Below are 14,393 nucleotides of genomic sequence, written 5' to 3'. Positions count from 1 at the left end.
CCAATCTTCAAGCACACAGTACATCGCAATGTAATGATTTAGGGCTCCTATAATAATAAACATGCACAAAAATAGTGACACATTATCACGATTTTGGAAAAATAGCAGACCTACAAGCTCATACCACGGCACTCGGTGCCTGAAAGTGTTTAATTCCTATTATTATGATTATTAGTATATTACAAGGCAATGTTTCTTTATGTACATGGATTATTGTAAATGTGTGTTTTCCCTTTGTGTGCCATGTGTCCAGGCGGACATACCCAACCGCTTTGAGATGAAGCTGCACAGGAACAACATCTTTGAGGAGTCGTACCGCCGCATCATGTCTCTCAAGAGGCCCGACATCCTGAAGGCGCGGCTCTGGATCGAGTTCGAGTCGGAGAAGGGCTTGGACTACGGCGGCGTGGCCAGAGAGTGGTTCTTTCTGCTGTCCAAAGAGATGTTCAACCCTTATTATGGCCTCTTTGAATATTCTGCCACGTAAGTGTGCTTATAATAATAATACTGGCTGTGTACACTTAATCATTGGTTCAGTTCAGGCCCAGGGACTTGGAGAGAGAGCCTTACAGTACAATCGCCGAGTTAAATGAACACGGAGGATTTTATAGTGTAGATTTGAGTCCCAGAGATAAACTTTTTTGTTTGTTAATAAAACGTTATTTTACGTTAAATCAATTACTGCTGCTAGGTGGTAGCATAAGCACACCTGCCGCTAGGTGGTAGCATAAGCACACCTAACGAATGCCACCCGTCGGCTCTAACTCTACTATCCTTGTTTAATTTCTGGGTTATTCAGACAGGTGGGGGCTGTTAGCAGTAGCGAGTCATACCCCTTCGCTATCATTACAAACAGCTGTGCTCAGCGATGCGATACAAACTCACAAATGATTTACGATCGTCGGGATGCGCAACGGCTCACCATGGACAGAGCTCGAAGCTTTAGAGAGATACAGCGCATTGAAAATCCTGTTATAATGGAGGCTCAATGGAGCTGGATTTAAAAATCCCATAGCTGGTGGGGACGGAGGCTCTCCATAGTAACCGGAGCAATGCTAAAAGGTAAATTGACATTCGGCGCTTTCATATTATGGAGCATACGGTTGTCTATACGAACATGTACGTAGATAGCACCTTTAGGTACCTATAGCCTAGCTAGGTTTATAAACGTAGATAGAAGCAACTATAACTAGCAGGGGTGGACGTCTCCCTACTCTTTCATTGAGTCATTTAGAGTACCCTGCTGTCCGGTGAACACCTACCGGTTGACAAAAAGTACTGCCTGAAGCTAAAACCAATAGTATCTCCCCTGCCCCAAAACGAGCTTTCCTTTTTTGCTCAGCAGTCACGGTTTCATTGCTCATGATGAGGGAGTCCCGTGTTCGAGTCGCAGGTATAACTTACACGTCAATGGATTTCACTGTGCTTGTTAAGATGTTTGTGACAGGACCAGCCTATTCTGTCCCCTAGAAGTCCAGTTACACTGTAGTTTCCTGCTGCTTTGATTAGCGTTTCCTTTTCCTCTCATTCAGTCCGGCAGGCAGGCATCCGGAAGCATTAACAAAATGTGTCCCATTTCCATTCCTACAATAATGAAAACGACATTCCTTTGTTATGCCCTTCACACACTCCTAATCATCATCATCATCAACCAGCCCCAATGACTCAATGGTTATCGAGCTGTTCCATGTAAGTCATTTGAAGTGACACATTTGCCATTATGGTCACAGCTCCTAACATCATTAACTATAATGAGCCCTAACATGAGAAAATAGCCTGATCTGCAAGTTCACGATGCGTTTGCATTACGACACATTGCGAGCTTGTAGATCAGCTATCGCCGCACACCACCTACCGTCGCACGACAGAAGTGCAAATCAGGCTGAAGTGATTAAGTTTCCATTGTGAACAACAACGGCTCACTTCTGCTGTGTCTGTCTTTCCAGAGACAACTACACACTCCAGATCAACCCCAACTCTGGCCTATGCAATGAGGACCACCTCTCTTATTTCAAGTTCATTGGCCGCGTAGCAGGCATGGCGGTGTTCCATGGAAAACTGTTGGACGGTAAGCTTCAGCGCACTGGCTTGTGTTACTGTATGTCTGTGGTTTTCAACCCTTTTCATATCAAGGCCCATTATTTATTTGCCATTCGAGCCATGGACCATCATCTAATACTTAGTCTCCCAGACGCAAAACTTGGAATGTTTTGTCGTTGGATAAGATTTTGTCCACAATTCCATGTTGTATTAGGAAAGATAACAGGCAAACGTTGATCAAAATAACAATTCTTCTACATTCTCTAATTGTGTACACTTCTTGTACATTAAGCAATGCATTACACAATAATTTAACTCTTGACAGCATAATTAAATGTTACGCTCTCAAAAGTTAAAGATCTAGTAAGGGTCCATTTGGTAACCAACTCTCCATCATTGTACTGGGGACCTTCAAGTACCACTGGTTGTCCCTGCATGGCAATATTCCCCCTGTCAATATAATCAAATAACACTGTACTGTACGTGCTATAGTAGTGTGCGTATTAGACGAGACATGCCACAAGAGGCCGCCATATATTCGCTGAAGCAATATCATTGTAAATGCAATGCATGGTTCTGTATGGAGGAGCCATGGCTGCCAGAACAGATTGCAAAAGAAAAATACAAAATCAATGCAAAAAAACCCAAATAAACATCTAGCAGCTCAAAGGTTGTAAAATATGACTTTTTGTACACGTACTGTTACTGTATGAGAAATGTTAGATGGGATACACAATGTATTGGCAAGCTTAATAGTGGTATTAATTCAGGGTTTTATCAGACACTCTTATCCAGAGCGAAAGTAAAAATCAGAGTAAATCAGTGGAGTCCAGAATATTTTGATTTAGGGACAGGTCAAAATTTAAGTACCGGTAGGTGTACCCCTGGAGGAAATGTATGAGCCCTGATATAAAATACCATGCCCCCTCCCCAAGTACCCTCCCTGAACGATTAAACAAAAATCACCCTCCCCTAAACAATAACATGACATTTACCCCAGCAAAACTAAAACCCTGCATTTTATGTTATTATTATGTGTTTCCTGATGTCCTGCTGTCACTTCTAGTTCTCTCTGTCTACTCCCCATGTGTCTCAAAACGTCTTTAACCACATTACCAGCTCTCTCTTTTCTCTTATACATCTGAGTAATTGTTGCAAAGTGCTTCATTTATTTTTTAAGTTGCATTCTCCATCTCCAACAAAAGTTGCCCGCTGTATAGATAATTAATTTCTCGTCGCATGTGTTTTCTTTTTTTCTTCCAGAAAAGACACTGAATGTGTTTTGAACCAATCAGAATATTAACTATGATGACAGTCTGACAGCAAACCAGAAACATGTTTTAAATGTAATTCTCGTCGTAGCCCGTCTCCGGTAATATTTTGCACACACCATATGCACAGAGAAAGGCTGTCTCTGTATCCAGTCTAAACCGGATCTCCAACTACAAGTGAACTGAGCGAGCCCATAGTTGAGTCCAGGCAGTCTGTTTTTTTGTGCATCGTGTGAGTGGTGGAGTGGAAAAAACTAAATGAACACCGAACGCATGGATTACGCTGACTGACACAAACACACTGTCTTGTGTGTGTGTTAATCTGACATAACGTTAGTAGATTATGTTTTCTCCTTAGACATCACATGCGTTTGTGGTACACTCACTACACTGGCTTATGGGATTTTGACAGCTGCTGTCCACTTTTCTTATTCTTAATGGCCCACTTTCACCCCTGCGTGATTGAACGCATGGATTACGCTGGCCGTGCGCGCTGTCCGCAATGTGAGTGTGAGTGAGAATCACCATAACGCGCTGTCATTCTTCCAAAGATATGAGTTCAAACATTTGCTGTGAAAGAATATATCAAAGTGCTGCAATTCCACATTTCGCCAGTAGGTAGTGGCATCTTCAACGTTGGATAGCCTTACTGGGGGCTTGGGTTAAGCGCTAAAGTGGCACAGATGTGTTCCCCGTCCTAAATGGGTTAAAATGTATTGCTGGTATCGAGACCAAAATAGAAACTAATCGAAAATGATAGTAAAACGTTAGAAGTTTAATTGAGCCTTGTGTTTTTGTCTATTTGTGCATAGGTTTCTTCATTCGACCGTTCTACAAGATGATGCTGGGGAAACAGATCTCTCTCAACGACATGGAGTCTGTGGTACGATCTCACTGCCACGCAGTGTTGATTTTGACAGCAAATTGTGATTTTACACTACTCCCTTCCTAGTTTTTTATTTAGTCTCAGTTTTAGTCATCATAGGTTATTTTAGTTTAGTTAGGAATTTAGTTTCCATTTAGTTTTCGGCAAAAGGTTTTTCGTCAATAGTTTTAGTCGACAAGTTCAACACTGCTGCCACGTCAAAACAACCTTTTGACCCCATTAACCCTGGCTTCCCTATTTTGGGCATGTCATTACTGTAGGTGAAGATTTGCAAAACATTTACAAAACATCCAGACGCGTTGTGTATTATTATGGAAATTATTTATTGGGGATAGCCCCTTGAGATGAATCCTCTCGTTTTCAAGGGGATCCAGTGATCTTGTAGATCACAACACAACAAAATGAAGTATCGGCCAAGTGTCCATGATGTCATGGACACTGGGCTTACTTCCTTCCTGGACTACAATTCCCATAATGCTTTGGTGCACTGCTCCTCCTTGTGGATAGGGGGAGGGATGTCTTACTGAGACAACATGTAGTCCAGTAAGTGAACCCAGTGTCCTAAATTATCTAAAACCACATATTACACACATAAATACCCCCAGGAAAGTGTTCTAAATCTTCTAAACGTCATTAACATTAACATCTATTTGTTTTGCAAAAAGGGTGCTAAAAGCTATACGGTGACACAGATGCGTTCCCGGCCTTAATCAAATGGGTTAGTTTGTGATGATGTCTCTTGCATGCTATCTGTATGTCTCCCACCATGCGGCGTGTCCCTAAAGGACAGCGAGTACTACAACTCTCTGAAGTGGATCCTGGAGAACGACCCCACGGAGCTGGACCTGAGGTTCTGCATCGACGAGGACAACTTTGGACAGGTAACCACAACAACTCGCGTCACATCACTCAAACACAGACTATTATGGAGTTTATTGTCTCAGGTTCTTTTTTCCTTTTTTTTTTAAATAGCCATCAACAGAGCAGTGCTGAATGTTTTAGAAACCTCATTCTTTGGTGTCCTGTGTGTATCTGCCATATAGACATACCAGGTGTCTTACTGTGTGTATCTGCCATATAGACATACCAGGTGTCTTACTGTGTGTATCTGCCATATACTGTAGACATACCAGGTGTCTTACTGTGTGTATCTGCCATATAGACATACCAGGTGTCTTACTGTGTGTATCTGCCATATAGACATACCAGGTGTCTTACTGTGTGTATCTGCCATATAGACATACCAGGTGTCTTACTGTGTGTATCTGCCATATAGACATACCAGGTGTCTTACTGTGTGTATCTGCCATATAGACATACCAGGTGTCTTACTGTGTGTATCTGCCATATACTGTAGACATACCAGGTGTCTTACTGTGTGTATCTGCCATATAGACATACCAGGTGTCTTACTGTGTGTATCTGCCATATACTGTAGACATACCAGGTGTCTTACTGTGTGTATCTGCCATATACTGTAGACATACCAGGTGTCTTACTGTGTGTATCTGCCATATACTGTAGACATACCAGGTGTCTTACTGTGTGTATCTGCCATATACTGTAGACATACCAGGTGTCTTACTGTGTGTATCTGCCATATACTGTAGACATACCAGGTGTCTTACTGTGTGTATCTGCCATATAGACATACCAGGTGTCTTACTGTGTGTATCTGCCATATACTGTAGACATACCAGGTGGACCTAAAACCCAGTGGCTCGGACATGGTCGTCACCAATAACAACAAGAACGAATATATTGAGTAAGAACATTATACAATTGTATTATTATTATTATTATATTTTACACTGGTTTGAATTTTTGTATGATGTGCCTTTCCTAACACTCACACTAAGAAAACACTTTAATGTTTCCATAATACATGCTACATGTATATATGTGTATCTCTCTAACAGCCTGGTCATTCAGTGGAGGTTTGTCAACCGCGTGCAGAAGCAGATGAACGCATTCTTGGAGGTACGTGCAGTAATGTCAGCCACCACATGGGGGCAGCATGACAATAGACTTAACCGACGCAAGCGGCCACAGCTGTAGGTGTAATCAAAATGTTCCAGGGTCCACCGACCCTCAATGTTGAAGTGTGTTGTATTTCCACGTTCTGTGAATATTTGTAACATGTGAAACATGTCTTATACAACCATACGTAGATTTAACCTCAAAACAGTCTAACCCCCAGCATTCTAATGGCATTGTCTTAGAATTAGAACATGTTTTGACTATTAAAAATGTCATGTATAATTTGGCTAAAGGAATCGTGACATACAAAAACATGTGTTTGTCATTTTATTATTTTAGTTCTTAGGTTTTCTGAGCTCAATTGCACCCAAAAAACCTGAACTTTTAACATTCAGTAGATTTTCTGTGGTCTGGGGTTTTCTGGCTCAAACAAGTGCTCTGATTTGCCTGTGGACCATTGTATTTGTGATTTGTAAGAGTCCACAAATCCCATATATGACATAAGAATTTGCCAGCAAATGTCACTTTTTGCCTGTTTTCATTGCAGCTCAAAAGGCTTCAGAATACACAGAGAAAACCCCAGACAACAGAAAAACCACTGAATGTTCAAAGTTCAGGTTGTGTGGGTGTAATTGCGGCCATAAAACCTAAAAGAAAATAGAAAAATGAAAATTAATGTTCCTTTTATTTGCTTTCCAGGGCTTCACTGAACTCATTCTCATCGATCTGATCAAGATCTTTGATGAAAACGAGTTGGAGGTATGGAATACAATCCAGAATCAACCTGCTCTATACTCTTCCATTCTCCCACTGTATTCTAACCAAGCATGCGTCTATGCTGACAGTCCAAACGAGTACATTTATTCAAGTTATTTGTCACTACTACACTATGAATACAGATTAACATAGTTTATGCACGTTGGAGGCTGTGTCTGACTCTGATCTACAAATCACTTCCCAGCCAAATTGACCCTCCTTCGATCATGTAGATCAGTGGTTTTCAACCCTTTTAATTTCAAGTTCCATTATTTATTCGGCATTTGAGCCACGGACCACCGTGGCCGATTTAGCCTCTCAGACCCTAAACTCAATATTTTGTTGCCATTGATCAAAATAACAGTTCTTCTACATTCTCTAATTGTGTAGACTTCTTGTAAGTGAAGTAATGCAGAAGTTTAACAATAATTTAATTCCCGAGAGCGTAAAATGAAACCAAAATGGACCCATCTCAAGAGTTAAAGATCTATAAGGGTCCATTTGGTTACCAACTTTCCATAATTTACAGGACCTCTCCATAATTTCAAGGACCACTGGTGGTCCCCGGGCCACTGGTTGAGAACCACAGATTTTTGTAAAGCAAGCCGAGCTGACCCGGCCAGCAGACCTGCGGTCATCTAGACCAATAGGCTTAATGTCACTGCGCTCGTGTGTTCTGCCAAATATTTTTCCATGTAAGCTTATTTTTCCAAACGTTTTCATCTAGGTGTAATGTCGAACATAATGTCGAATAAAATTATGAGCATGGCTATTTTGAGAATAGCAGACCTACAATCACAACGCAGTGTGGGATCATTGCTCACAATGTGTCACACTGCTATTTGTTGTGAACTTGTAGATTGGCTATTTTTGAGGGGCACTAGCCCCTCGTATATTTAGCTATTAGTGTATATTTTTGTCCTACACACACATTAAATTCCCATTGACAATGAATGGAGAATTTTACATCATAGTGTCTGAGCAAATAGGCATAGTGTCTATTTTATGCCATGATGTACGATGATAAGAGCGTCCCTCACTTCACACGGGTGTGATTATTTCAAGTGGCTTAACTGCTGTCTCAACGCAGTGGTTTAAAGGACCACTTCTCCACTTTTCAACCTATCTTCATATAATAGGTCCTCACTAATAATCATGAAAAAATGGCGCAATTTTTTCCTACTCTGTGTCTCATAGGAGGGCTGTGGGAAGTTCAGATACCGTCCTCCAGTGATGGGGAATACAGGCTAATAGAAACTGCAGGCTTTTTAGTCCTGAAAAGTTGCAATGCGAAAATGGAAGCCATCGTTCTCACGATAATGAAAATCTAAAAAATTTTGTTTAAAAAAAAATCTGCCTAATGATGATGTCACTGGAGGACGGTTTCTAAACTGCCCACAGCCCTCCTATGAGACACAGACTGAGTAGGAAAAAATCATGCCATTTTATCATGATTATTAGTGAAGACCTATTATATGAAGATAGGTTGAAAATGTACATTTACTCAAGCACAATGTTGAGGTACTACTTTACTGGAGTATTTCCAATTTTCTATACTTTTACTTCTACAGTACATCTAAAGAAATTAACATTAAAATTAACAACAAAAAGTATTAACATTATGTTAACACTTCAGCCTTATTTAAACGTTGTTTAATACATTTGATAATCTGTGAAATGGAACATTCTGCATAATGAGTACTTTTACTTCTAATACTTTTAAGTATATTTTGATGCCAATACATTTGTATTGTAACATGCGTGTTTCTACATTGCAGTATTGATACTTTTACTTAAGTAAAATAAATATAGTACGTTTCCACCACTGTCTGAGGGGGATTGTTCTGTGTGTGTGTGTGTGTGTGTGTGTGTGTGTGTGTGTGTTTGTGCAGCTGCTCATGTGTGGCCTGGGGGACGTCGACGTCAATGATTGGAGGCAACACACTGTTTATAAGAATGGCTACTGTCCCAATCACCCTGTCATACAGTGGTTCTGGAAGGTAAATATGCTGTGTGTGTGTGTGTGTGTGTGTGTGTGTGTGTGTGTGTGTGTGTGTGTGTGTGTGTGTGTGTGTGTGTGTCATAGCTCTATGATCAGAACATAAGACCTTTGGTCTGTCCACAGCCATCTCACCTGAAATGGTGCCAGCAACATCAATTTTGTCCAAATTTGAAAGGAAAATGTCAGTTTTGGAGTGGGGATTTTGTCCAAAAAGCACATGCATGATTGTATGGTGTGCTTTGAAACATGGAAGCAATGGCTCTAGAATAGTCACATCACCCTTACCCCACGATCAGGCCAGTGGCAAGTTTTCTGGCCTAATCTTTGGAAGATCAAAGTCTGTTTGGATGAACGAGTGTGTTTGCTCTGATGAAAGAGACTAGAGCAGCGCTTGCCCCAGTTATCAGCTGTCTGGAGCTTGGTTCAGCACGCTTATACACACACACCTTAAATGCACGTACGTACACACACACACGCACACACACACACACACACACACACACACAAACAGGGTCATACGGGCTGGACTAATTCAAACAACATCTGTTTGTTCATACAGTTCCTCGGTTACAAGGAAATCCATCATTACAACTGCTGTTTGTTTATGTCCTTTATAAGAAGAAAGAAGAGTTGCTTATGCCATTAAGACCGTAGGACCTGATTCTACAAATGTCGTCTAAATCCTGATAGTTGTCTGAAAAACCTATGTTTCTATGTCAGTGTTTCTCAAACTTTTTTGTGTCAAGGACCCCCAGAATTATATGTATTTGGCCGCAGACCCTCGTCTGAACATATGTTGTTCCGGGGACCCCCCCAGAAGCAAATATTTATATAGCAGATAGCAGATCTACGAGATATGAGCTTGTAGATCTGCTATTTCTCAGCAGCTAAAGTTTAAAATAATGGTTGAAGTGGTTAAAAGCTACAGTATGAGGCCACACAAATGCATCCTCAGGTCTAAATTGGTTATACTGTAGCTCTACGTGGCATTATGCAATGTTCCTGTTTGATTTTTGATGTCCCATTTGATCTGTTCAGGTTGTCCTGTTGATGGATGCTGAGAAGAGGATCCGTCTGCTTCAGTTTGTTACAGGAACATCCAGAGTCCCCATGAATGGCTTTGCTGAACTCTACGGTATGCACTGTATTCTTACCAAAAATATATAAGATTAATTGGCTTTTGTAATAGCAGGATACTTCTTCATCTTTTAGTCAAATATCGTATTTTATCACGATGTCACCCTTCAGAGAAGGAACTTTGTTAGTTATTATTATTATTTAAAAAAATGAGTGGTAGACACAATGGTTAGGAATTCCAAATTGTGTAGCTTTCAGACAGCGGTGCCATATACATTTTGGCTGGTGATCAATGTTACATTTCTCACCCTGGTAATAAAACGAAGCATACAGTATCTGTAAATCTAAACATAAGAAAAAAGGCACAGGTTACTTTTGTTGTGTAAAATCAATGTCTGGTTTTGTTAACACAACAGAATCACCCAATCCAATCCGATGCAAACGTGTGATTTGTCACAAAGTAGTAAGAGTAAGAGTACAGTCTCAAGAAAACAAAACTCGGGAAATTCGGTTTAGCAAGCAAAGACTAAATCAATAAACTTGGGAAACTCCAAGTGTTAATGATATCCTCTCTCTCTCTCCAAGGTTCGAATGGACCTCAGCTGTTTACCATTGAGCAGTGGGGGACCCCAGAAAAATTGCCAAGAGCCCACACATGGTATGTACCAAGTAATACCAACCATGCTTTCATGCGTGCATACCAGGGGGGCAGTCAGACAGATATTTTGTGAAGCCACTAAGGAAATCGGGACTTCCTGAAAGTTCATATAATGGCTGTCATTGGGCCCAAAAAAACCCATATCTCCATAGAGGTCCATGTATTTGGGCCCAACTTCACCTAGACTGTATTACCTTAATAAACATGGACATGAATACTTTCTGCTTCCAGTCACTAGTTTAAAGTCTCATTTCTCATGTCATAATATTCTTTTTGGAAAATTATGGTCCCATTTATTAAAAAATAAAGTTGCGTATGTTCTGAGGGCCGTGGCTACCGTTACAGTCTATGATCGGGAGCCACCCCCCGTTCGAGGCAAAATAAAAACCAACCTCGTTGTCTGGGCCAGCCAATGGCCAACTGGGCCCAAACGGATCTAGAAAGATGGCGATTTACAATTCAAGGACTGACTGGCTTCATCTTACGTCCATATCAGACCCGGGGAACGCTTTGACCATATTTTTCTATCAGTCTATGGACTGTCTATAAGCATGCACCAGTGCTGCTTATAGCATCCCAACACGCCCAAACCCCAATGCATCTGATCCCATTATGTTCTCCTTTCAGTTTCAACCGATTGGACCTGCCCACCTACGAGTCCTTCGAGGACCTGCGAGAGAAGCTCCTCATGGCCGTGGAGAACGCCCAGGGTTTCGAAGGGGTCGATTAAAAAAAAAAAAGAAACACCAAAAATTTTTATAACACGGCTGCATCAAATACAGCACGGTCACGGGAAACGGTCACCACACTGCCATTTTACAGTGGCTGTATAGCAGTTCCGTGCCAGCATGTTGTACTGTATGCCTGTATGAACGAGCGTTGGGTTGAGACTGTGCAGTGACTCGTCGAGCCAACGACCCCTACGTCTCCTATCTCGTCCTTGTGCTGTACGTCGGTCACTCTTTCCAGGTGCATAGGATGGAATGGGTGGTGGATGGGGAAAGGGGATAGTGTTGCACCATTCAGAAGGCTGAATTCTATTTACTACACAGGCATGATTTACATATGATTACAACTGCCCACTGTATGCCTCTTTTTTTTACCCCCCCCTCTCCTGTTCCTGTGAAAATCTGCAGTGCTGGAAAAAAAAACACTAATAACATTTCATTAGATCCTTTGTGTATAGCTCGGTATTTCTGCACCCTTCTCCATCTGTAAGGGTCTTAGCATCTGTAAGGGTCTAAGCCCGATCTGTACTTAGTTTTGCGCTGGTGTTACGTGTAGAAAAGAACCAATCTGCAACGCATTGTGAGCTTGCAGATGGGATGTCTTCGGCGTGTGACGTCCACGCCCAACAAAGTATAAATCAAGCCTTAACCCATTCTGACCTGAGATCAGATTCATACGAGGTTTCCACTGTGGACACACACTGGTCTGATGAACCCATTCTGACCTGAGATCAGATTCTAAAAATGTCAGTCGTTCTTCGAATTTTTCAAAAATAGCAGACCTACAAGCTCGTATCGCGCCACTCGGTGGCGCGATATGAGCTTGTAGATCTGCTATTTTTCAATAGCTAAAGCATAACATGATGCTAACACCAAAATGGGTGCCCGGTCAGAATGGGTTAACGTGGCTTTTACATGCACTATTTTTCTCCCCAAGGAAAACGGTATCGGCACTATGCGATCGCGCCTCTCAGATCCTCACACACCAACTCCGGATTACCTTAGGAATGTTAGCCAATCACAGATCAGGAGATCTGACGCAAACCTTTCAGACAGTAACGCCACCGTGGTGTGATCCGATTCAACTCGGTGATCACCATTACAGCCTGTTGTTGTAGATTCAGAATAACATTGATTCTTTGGGACGGACTGAGAAATGAGGAAATGTATCAACTGATGGTTTGATAATCTCCTATTAAAAGTTAAAAGGAAAAGGATTTCTTTTCTCTCTTTTCATTTTAAAGTTTTTTCTTTTTTTTTTATCAATGTTATTGTTCTTACAGGAAATACTCAATGCATTTGTACTGATGAATACTGATGTTTACTATTTGGACATTTCTAGATGGAATGTGTGGAGTGTAAATCTGGCCAATTTGGGAAATGATGAATCCATATCATTTGTCATGGTGATAGAAAATATGTTGAATAAAATGGTTATCATAAGAGCTATTAAAGCAGCATGATGATGTATCTTGTGTTTGCTTTGATTGCTTTAGTAATTGGAAGTGTAATTATCCCTCTGGGTCCGCAGGTTTGGGGAGGGGAAGAATTCAATGGGGATAGTTTGTCTGAGAGATATGCGTCACAGTGATTATTATATTAATATTGTCATGCTTATAACTGTTCATAATGCTGTAAATTCTTATGAAAAAAGAAATTATTTCATGATATATAAACATGTATGTATGGTCATTGGTCATCTAACAGAAGTATTAATGATGAAAAACACAGAAAATGAAGCGTATGTCCGTGTGTGTGCGGCCGTGTGCGTGTTTGCGAAAAAGAAAGCTGTGATTGCCACTGAATATAAAAGCAGCACGTTTCTTACAGATGGAGAAAAAGTTTTCATTTTTTTAACGTTCATTTTCCTCCCCTTTTTCTAACACAATTGAACCTAAAGGGCACTTTATAGATCACTTTAAGGTCATGTCGCCTATCTTATGTCTTCTAACTTGAATGTGAATTTGTTTTATTTTTATTTTTCATTCAGAGCACTTACTTGGTGCAATATACATAGTTTGTAATACCTAATTTATGCTCTGTCGCGTGCACCGGAAATAGATCTACAAGCCACAACGTGTCGCATCTGTGGCACGTTGCAGCGTGCAGATCTGCTACAACAGGACGATGCACACGACAAAGTATAAATGGTCTGTAAATCTGGGTTGCTGCTAAGGTAGAAAACATGACCGCTGTGAAGCTGAGACTTTACATTCTTAGTATTCTCTCTTTCTTTCTCTTCCTTGTTCTGTTTCTTTTCTCTGACCACCACCACCACCACCACCCAAGCTGGCTCAGTATAGATTTGTCCTTTTATATGGGGTGTTTTTTTTTTTTATTATTATTATTAATGGTGGGGAAAATATCACTTTTGTTAAAAGATTCCACTACTTGCAAGTATTTGTGATTCATATAACTTGGGTCAAATAAAAATGAAATGTAGAACTTTTCAAGCTGTGTTGCGTTGATCTGTGGAAAGGTCATTAGTGAGACTGCTACTGTCTATGAATTGTGTCTATAGTTCAAACAAATTCATTGTCTTGCAAAAGTTTGAGAAATTGATCAATCACAACGTTTGAGTCTCTCAAATCAAGACTGTCAAGCAACTCACTCTAGACTGGACTATCTGACCTGAGAGAGGCAGTGCCACAGAAATATTTTGAATGCAACGATGTGTAGGCTGTTTTCCGCTGGGGCTGTGAGTTTTTACTAATGTAATTTATTTTTATGTGTAAACTTGAAACATTATTGTCCTGTAAAAAGGACTCTTTTCCCTCCATCTTTATCCTTTTTAGTATAATAGTGTAGTGAACCTGACTTGGAGTGATATTGGATATTTTACGGTCCGTCGGTCACCTTAGGTGGTACCAATTAATGAAAATATCATTGTTGGCCCCTGCACTAATAAACCTGGCCAGCATTGCCAGGGTAATTGTGCTGCGCATTCAAGTTTCGGTACCCAGCATCGGTGTGTTGCATGCATGAGTGCCCCAGA

At 40.9% G+C, this 14,393-nt stretch overlaps 1 protein-coding gene across 8 annotated transcripts in view; it reads left to right on the top strand.

The window, feature by feature from the left end:
- The window catches only part of nedd4l (NEDD4 like E3 ubiquitin protein ligase), a 62,909-nt gene extending 49,058 nt beyond the window's left edge, over window positions 1-13,851 (top strand). For all 8 annotated transcript variants that reach the window (XM_080756150.1, XM_080756149.1, XM_080756146.1 and 5 more), the window contains 11 exons: window positions 254-483; window positions 1,947-2,068; window positions 4,124-4,194; window positions 4,983-5,078; window positions 5,889-5,962; window positions 6,117-6,177; window positions 6,877-6,936; window positions 8,826-8,933; window positions 9,974-10,070; window positions 10,598-10,670; window positions 11,298-13,851. In XM_080756150.1, the coding sequence (XP_080612276.1) occupies window positions 254-483; window positions 1,947-2,068; window positions 4,124-4,194; window positions 4,983-5,078; window positions 5,889-5,962; window positions 6,117-6,177; window positions 6,877-6,936; window positions 8,826-8,933; window positions 9,974-10,070; window positions 10,598-10,670; window positions 11,298-11,400 (1,095 nt within the window). In that variant the 3' untranslated portion in view covers window positions 11,401-13,851. The remainder of the gene's footprint in view (window positions 1-253; window positions 484-1,946; window positions 2,069-4,123; window positions 4,195-4,982; window positions 5,079-5,888; window positions 5,963-6,116; window positions 6,178-6,876; window positions 6,937-8,825; window positions 8,934-9,973; window positions 10,071-10,597; window positions 10,671-11,297) is intronic.
- The last annotated feature ends 542 nt before the right edge of the window (window positions 13,852-14,393 follow it).

Source organism: Protomyctophum bolini (assembly GCF_963924005.1).
Source record: "Protomyctophum bolini genome assembly, chromosome: 22".
NCBI lineage: Eukaryota > Metazoa > Chordata > Actinopteri > Myctophiformes > Myctophidae > Protomyctophum > Protomyctophum bolini.
Note: the sequence above shows the minus strand (reverse complement) of the source record. Positions and strands in the feature narration are given on the sequence as shown.